The 7,056-nt window shown below is 30.0% G+C and overlaps 1 protein-coding gene across 2 annotated transcripts; it reads right to left on the reverse strand.

The window, feature by feature from the left end:
• Positions 1–2,781: 2,781 nt before the first annotated feature.
• LOC111399102 (nudix hydrolase 17, mitochondrial-like) lies at positions 2,782–5,274 on the reverse strand. 2 transcript variants are annotated; one of them, XM_023026342.1, is made up of 5 exons: positions 5,114–5,274; positions 4,502–4,592; positions 4,171–4,254; positions 3,272–3,400; positions 2,782–3,017 (listed from the first exon to the last, which is right to left on the reverse strand). In XM_023026342.1, the coding sequence occupies exons 1-5, from the start codon at positions 5,182–5,184 to the stop codon at positions 2,895–2,897; spliced, it is 498 nt and encodes a 165-aa protein (XP_022882110.1). In that variant the 5' UTR covers positions 5,185–5,274; the 3' UTR covers positions 2,782–2,894. The 2 variants fall into 2 exon arrangements, with proteins under 2 accessions (XP_022882110.1, XP_022882109.1); XM_023026341.1 differs by having other exon boundaries at positions 4,502–4,607; positions 5,114–5,270.
• Between the last annotated feature and the right edge of the window lie 1,782 nt (positions 5,275–7,056).

Raw genomic sequence — 7,056 nt, forward strand, 5'->3', positions numbered from 1 at the left:
CCGCCGCCGCCGTCCGTCCGATCGGACCGGACTCGGGCACGTGTGCGGGTGCGGGTCGACCTTTACACTATATTAACTTTTTGGACAAAATTTATTTAAAATTTTGGGCCAAATTGTAAATAATCAAATTCTTGGGTACAAAATGAAATTTAAATTTTGGCTTATTCCGGGTGTTTTATTTTCTTTTAACAGTTGACTGTTTCGACTGTTTACCGACCAAACAGTCGACTGTTAGCCGACTGTTAACCGACTTAACAGACACGACTTTTAAGAACAGTATGTATGTTCGAATTTTTGAGGCTTGTCTGAAAGGTGATGACTGTTCGAATGGCCACGAACAAGTCTATAAATAGCCAGCCTTTCTACCAGAAAATTTACACCATTTTCATTGCAAACTTTCTGTGCTTTGAATCTCATTTCCCTCTCTCTCGTTCTGATATTGTCTCGAAATAAAAAACACTTCGTTGAGTTCGTTGGAACTCCTACAGACTGCAGTGCTGCTTCCGTAGGAGACAAAAAATTCGTTCTATCCTGGGAAACGATTGCTGGACGCCTTTAGCACCATTGAAGGCAGCAAATTCGTTTTAAGGACACATCGTGAAGTCGGTGGGCTCGAATTACAATTTCGGATCCTGTTGATCAATTCTTGCATTCAGGTAATTCTGTCGGATTGTTTTCGAAGGAGTGAATTCAAACTCTAGAAACAACATCGTCATCCTGGACAAGATATGCTAACTAATGAAGATTGTGGATAAAAATGTAAATGAAAATGTTGGAGAGCATGAGTGAGGCAATGAATTAATATTGGATTCCATAGTGCAATTAAAAAGATATGGTATAAAAGAAAATTTGAGCAACAATATTAGTTAATATTTAACACTACTAGTATTAAAACAAAAGTCTGTGTGACACTAATATGGCATTAAATGAGAATTACAATTAAACGAATTACTTAGCCCCCATTTAGCTCCACCCTCCCCCACCTTTTTTCAAATTTTAATGTTTGAAATAGGTTTTTTTTTTTTTAAATAAAATTAGTGGTTGAAAAAAAACAAGAATTTTTTTTTATGTGTAATATTATTTTATGGAAGATTGTATAGCTGAAAATAAGAGAGAGAGAAAAAATCAAAAGAAAAAGGAAGCCAAATGGGGCTTAATTTCACATTTCATTGAATCTATCACATAGCACTATCTACATTGGGATAACAACACCATGGTATAATAACACCATGGTGCTAAACAACATTATCTATATCTAGAGGGCATTTGAGCCCAATTTTTATGGAAAAACACATGCATTTTAGAATAGTAGATTGATAGGAAATGTGTGGCTAAAAAATAAAAAATAAAAATTTCATTTACGTGTAATATTATTTTAATAAATAATGTGTGATTGAAAAGAAAAAAGAGAAAAAAGTATTTTGGAAAGAATGTGAATCAAACAATGCTATATAAACTATTAAATATCCCATCAAATGAGAATTTATTTATTTTTATACGATCCTATCCTTGTTATAATTCAATTATTTCAATAATACTTTATTTTTCATTTTTAAATATGTATTTAATTTATTAATCATTTGAACCATTTGAACAATCTATAATATATTAAATATTACATTAAGTGAATTATTTTTTGGGCAATTCTATCCTTACTATAATTCAATTATTTCAATAAGAACTTTTCATTTTTCAATATGTATTAATTATTTCTATAATAACATACTTTTCATTTTTCAGTATATATTTAATTTATTTAACCATGTTTGAAATATTCGTTACTTTTTCGTTTTTTTTTTCAATATGTATTTGATTTATTTAATCGTTTGAACAATATTATCATTAATTATTTTGTCAATTATTTAGTTATGATCAATGTATATTTGACAAATTCATTTTGATTGTACAATAAATTAAATTCATTAAAAATTTAAAAAGAAAAAAGATGAATATTTTTTGAGTTTTCTTCGAATTGATTTATTCAATGAACGTTAAGATACATAGAAGGTAAATGAGGGAACGTAATGCGTATCTATAAAAATAATTTCAATTGATATATTCAATCCATATTAAGCGAATATGAAGAAATGATGATATTCGTTGAATGTTCAGTTCAGATCAAAAGGGTAAATGAATGAACTATTTTTAATTAACTTCCTCAATTATTTAAATTGTTTTCACAAATTAATTCTTATTTCATTCCACATAAACAATTTGTATTAATTATTTTTTATAATCTCACATATTCAAATATTATTTTTATATTAACTATAAAGCATCAAAATAACGTGCAACACACGTTCAAATATGACTATGTCTTATATAATATACCGTTATGCACAACAGTGTGTGTATTAGTGTGTGCGCGCACTTGCATGTATAAATTTTTTTATGGTCATTTAAATTTTTGGTTAAATTTTAGGTGGGAGAGCCCAGGGCTAGCCCAAGCTCAATTAGCATTTTTACATGTTAAAAAATAAATTTTCATAGAAATCGGCTATCAAACCTTCGAAGTAAAATACTGCAGATCAAGTTCTCCAACAACTACTTTTTCATGTACAAGGTATGTATAAATTTCAGTATATATCATTCGTTGGTGAAAAACATGGTTATACGCCCATGAACCATTAACATTGTTACACACCATATAATGAGCTTTTGCAAATAGAGTTAGCTACCTAACAAGTTCGATAGAAGTTTCTGCTAATGCAATCTATGGACCATACATTTGAAGGTCTTAAAGAGAAATTAATATACAAAGAAAAGTGAAAAGAAAAAGAATGAGAAACTGCTAATGCAATTTATGGACTACAAATTTGAAGGTCGTAAAAAGAAATTAATATACAAAGAAAAGTAAAAAGAAAGAAAGAAGATAAATAAATAATGTTCTTGTTCTAATTTTTGTCTATAGACTGAACATCTTTTTCCTCTACCAAATTTAGTCTATCAACAAATATTTCTAAGGCTTCATTCATCCATTGCTGCTTGCAAACCTCTCTAGCTTTAGCCACTGTCATCTGCATATATAATTCCATTGAATTCTCATAAGTAAACATCTCCAACAAATTATTCATATCAATATTTTTTCTCATATTTCTATTAAATAAAGATGATTCGAGACAGAGAGAGAATTTAACTGATACAATACTGGGCTAGAAAGTGGACAAATATGTTACATATATCTTTTCTTTAATTTTTATTCTGGTGCAATATGCCAAACATGGACAACAAAATACTACGTTTTGTAGGAAAGGCTTTATGTGAAACGAACCCATTCTCTTGATCGCATACTCTTTTCCGGCCATTGATCAAGTTGTTCAGTCACTAATAAAGGAAACATTAGACCTTCGTGATAGAGTTCTCGGCTATTGCTCTTGAATAGCCATGTACCTAACTGACTCTGCAATACGTGGAGAACAAAAAATTGTCAAATATTTGTATAAACTATACTCCTCTTGGTTGACACAAAGGTTGTACAGAGTGACACCGTTTATGTATAACATTCGCTAGGAAAAAGGAATCAGTATTTAAAAATTTAAGGGTTTAGTGAACTTTCATTCTGATTTCAATAGATTTACCAGACTTTATTTTGTTACAACTTGTCACTTATTTAAGTTTTTGCTTCATACAAACAATTTCATCGAACCGAGTGAGCTTGTCGAATAGAAAATTGACATAAAACATAAATTTCTACCATGCATTTTACGAATTTTATCAACTTTTCAATACACATTACATCAATTTTTATCAAATTCTGCTATTTTGTTTATTTATTTATTTATTTTTTTTTTATCAAAAGCTTTATCAAACAACCTCCAAGACCTAACTAATTTTTTTGTTCTTCAAGCTATCTGACTTGAAGGAATGATTTTACTACTAAAATTGCACTTTGCCATTGGAAAATATTGGTTGGATCACTGGTTTAACAACAAATTAAACCATGTTTGGCCCTCATTTTAAAACTCAATTTTTTTATAAACTCACCTTTAACCCCCGCAGTATTTCAATAAAATAATTTTGAACTTGGATCCATAAATTTTCCCTATTTTTAATTACATATTCTTCAAAAGAAAAAAATATTTATAACAAAATTCATTCTCAAAAAATCTCTATCAAACCATGGCTTAGTCATGTACTTGAACTTGAAGATGAGACATAAAATTTACCAACCTCAACATTGCCAAGAACACCGGCTTCCTCTAATGACTCACGACAAGCTGCTTCTTCAACAGATTCATCAAGGTCCCAACCTCCCTGATCAAACATATTTTTATCTCAATATCAGCACCATTTTTTAAACAATATGAAATGAACACTTTCAGAAAATTAAAGAAAATGAAGAAAAATATACGAAAGGGAATCTCTTTTCCTCGGAATAGAAGTTGTAATCCCTTTATCTGAAAGGCTATAAAATATGCAATGAGTCTCATTCCGGCACTTACAGAAATACCCTAAACCGTTTCCAATCGGTCCGACTTACACAATTGACAAGGTCTATTACCTTTGGAAACATCATTGTTTGACGTTTTTTTGAATTGATCACAAGAACTTCTAACTCGTCAACTGTGCCTCCATTGTTACCATTCTTATATCTATATGGAATGCACCTTCAGAATTAATAGAGTGTTAGAAAATATTTTACATAAAAAAATCTATTTTGCCTATGTATAGTGTATACAATTAAAAGAAAAAGATAAGAACAAAACAAATGCCTTTATTTTATTTTATTTTCCTGGTTTCATTCTTTGTGGATCTGTTCTAAAACAGTTCGAGCATGTTTCAAAAGCTCGACGGGATGACTTAACATAATTAAAGAAAGGACGGGTGTCTTAAAACTTGATTCTTATTCTTTCAAACATAACATACACGAATTGAACTTCCTGATAGCCGAGCAATTTTTTCTCAGTGAATTAAGGCTTCTTATTTCATAAATCATAACAAAAAATGCAATTTTTTACTCTTTCATATATCAGAGATTTCTATTGGAAAAGAAAAAAATATGTTCTTGAAAAAATACTCGCCAGGTGCGATATTGAATGCGTTAACTACAACAACACACAAGTCACCACCCACAGCGACTAGAACGTTGAGGCTAGAAAACCCAAAAACTTACCCTACAACAAGTCTTCGACCACTGTTGTACCTCTGCAAATGCCTCCCAGTGCGAGCAACCAAACACACCATCTTTCTTTCTTTTTATGTGAAGAGATGCAGAAAACAGAAGGTTATTGAATCTTTTATAGTAAATGACGCAAATGAAGGGAAGAGTATACGTTATATATATGGTAAGCGCCAAATAGGAATGGATAAAATAAGAAAAGCAGGCAAAACTGGATTGTTCTTGAGCAAAAAATGGTGGGCTTTGTGTGTACAACTCTCTCTCTCTCTCGTACGTTTCCGTGATGTTTCTCATTAGGTTTTTTTTTTAAATAATACGTTACTTCTCAAGTTATTGTTGCTTACGTGACATAATACTACTTGCTTGATTTTTTATTCTAGTGCTTGAAAAGGATATTCAGGCTTTACTAAAAATGTTTAGTTATTAATACTCCCTCCATCTTAATTATATAGGCTTATTTCATTTTTTACACGGATTAAGAATTCTTTTTTAATGTCACTGGAATATTATTTTTGCTGAGATCTTTCCTAATTTATCCCTATTTAATTTTTAATATGTATTAGTAAATTAATGTTAGAATTAGTAAAAAATTTGAATAATTTAATTTGAAAAAGAAGAAATAAGAGTTGTTCCATATTTCCAAGAAGTGGAAATGTGTATTTGGATGATTTCAAGAAGTTGTCATATTAAGTAGGGAAAAATAAATAAGGATATATTGGTAAATAAACAAAACAAAATATTCAAAATTAGGAACAAGCCTATATATTTGGGACAGGAGAAAGAGGAAGCCCAGCCTGTATAATTGGGATGGAGGGAGTAATTCATTATTATCAGAAGTGTGTATGGTGAGATCTACAATTCCAAGATAAAATATAAATTTGTAAATTCATTATACCTAAAAGTTTATAAGTCACTACAAAAACGTGGCATTTTGCAGTGTGTAATAGCAACATTCATGAATTTGCACAATTGTTAGAGATCATTAATTGTATGTTGTCGTTGATTAATAAATAGATAGTTCATAATAATATTTTATTGAATGTTGTTATTGTTTCCTTTACCAAAGCATTGTCTATTGTCTTATTCTGCTACTCTACAACAATATCGAAGCCTACAACATGTCCATGAATGTAGAAGAATATTTTTTGCCTGTTGCGAAAGATAATTTTTGTTGTGAGTTTAGATGTGTTGGTCCAATAAATTGATAGGCTAATATCATGCTCTTAATTTTCAATGTCACTAATTTTTTTTCTTTTAAGTTTTATGTTGCAAATAGTATTTACAGATCAAGAGATATGTTGAAGTAAAAATACAAATATAAATTTGTGGTCTCTAAATAGTTGAAGTTTTCAAACAAGATTATTCAAAAATAAATAAATCTTGCTCCTTGAAAAGTACCATAAGTTGTCTAGATTTGTCCCGAATTTTCAGTTTGGATAGTAACTTTCTAAATTTAATAAATTTGAATAGCTCAGTTTGAATATGAATTCAAAATTGTGACAAATAGTATTGAGTCATTAAAAACTATCCAAGACCATTACTAAAATTTTGTTGAGATTCAATTCAAATGTAGCTAATAAAGACGATTGGGGGAATATCAACTCCCCATTAAATCTAGATAGAGACCTACAAATTTCATCTATGATTTGATACTATTTTGACTAAAAATTGTAGTCGATAAAAAGTAGAGAGAAACATACACGCATACAAACAAGGACGTCGAGTATTGGATAAACTATTTCAATATAGTGGATTTCACACGAGTTAATAAATCTTTAAGCTATTTAAATTTTCTCTTTTTTGTTTTTGTCATTTAACTTCCTTAGGATTCCCTGTCTTAAGATTTAAACTATATCAGCATTTCCCACGGAAATCATGTGCCAAATCTAGCACCCTACTTTGAATTCAATCTTGTGATCTCTGCTGATTTGAACTTT

Source organism: Olea europaea, chromosome 8 (assembly GCF_002742605.1).
Source record: "Olea europaea var. sylvestris chromosome 8, O_europaea_v1, whole genome shotgun sequence".
Lineage (NCBI taxonomy): Eukaryota > Viridiplantae > Streptophyta > Magnoliopsida > Lamiales > Oleaceae > Olea > Olea europaea.

Bases quoted from the DNA above. Each gene is read 5' to 3' on its own strand.
- LOC111399102 (XM_023026341.1), bottom strand. From the start codon at position 5,184: ATGGTGTGTTTGGTTGCTCGCACTGGGAGGCATTTGCAGAGGTACAAC. The intron at 4,255-4,501 runs GTAATAGACCTT...ATGTTTGATCAG, and splicing joins AAACAATGATGTTTCCAAAG to GGAGGTTGGGACCTTGATGA. The intron at 3,018-3,271 runs GTTCGTTTCACA...TTATATATGCAG, and splicing joins GTATGCGATCAAGAGAATGG to ATGACAGTGGCTAAAGCTAG.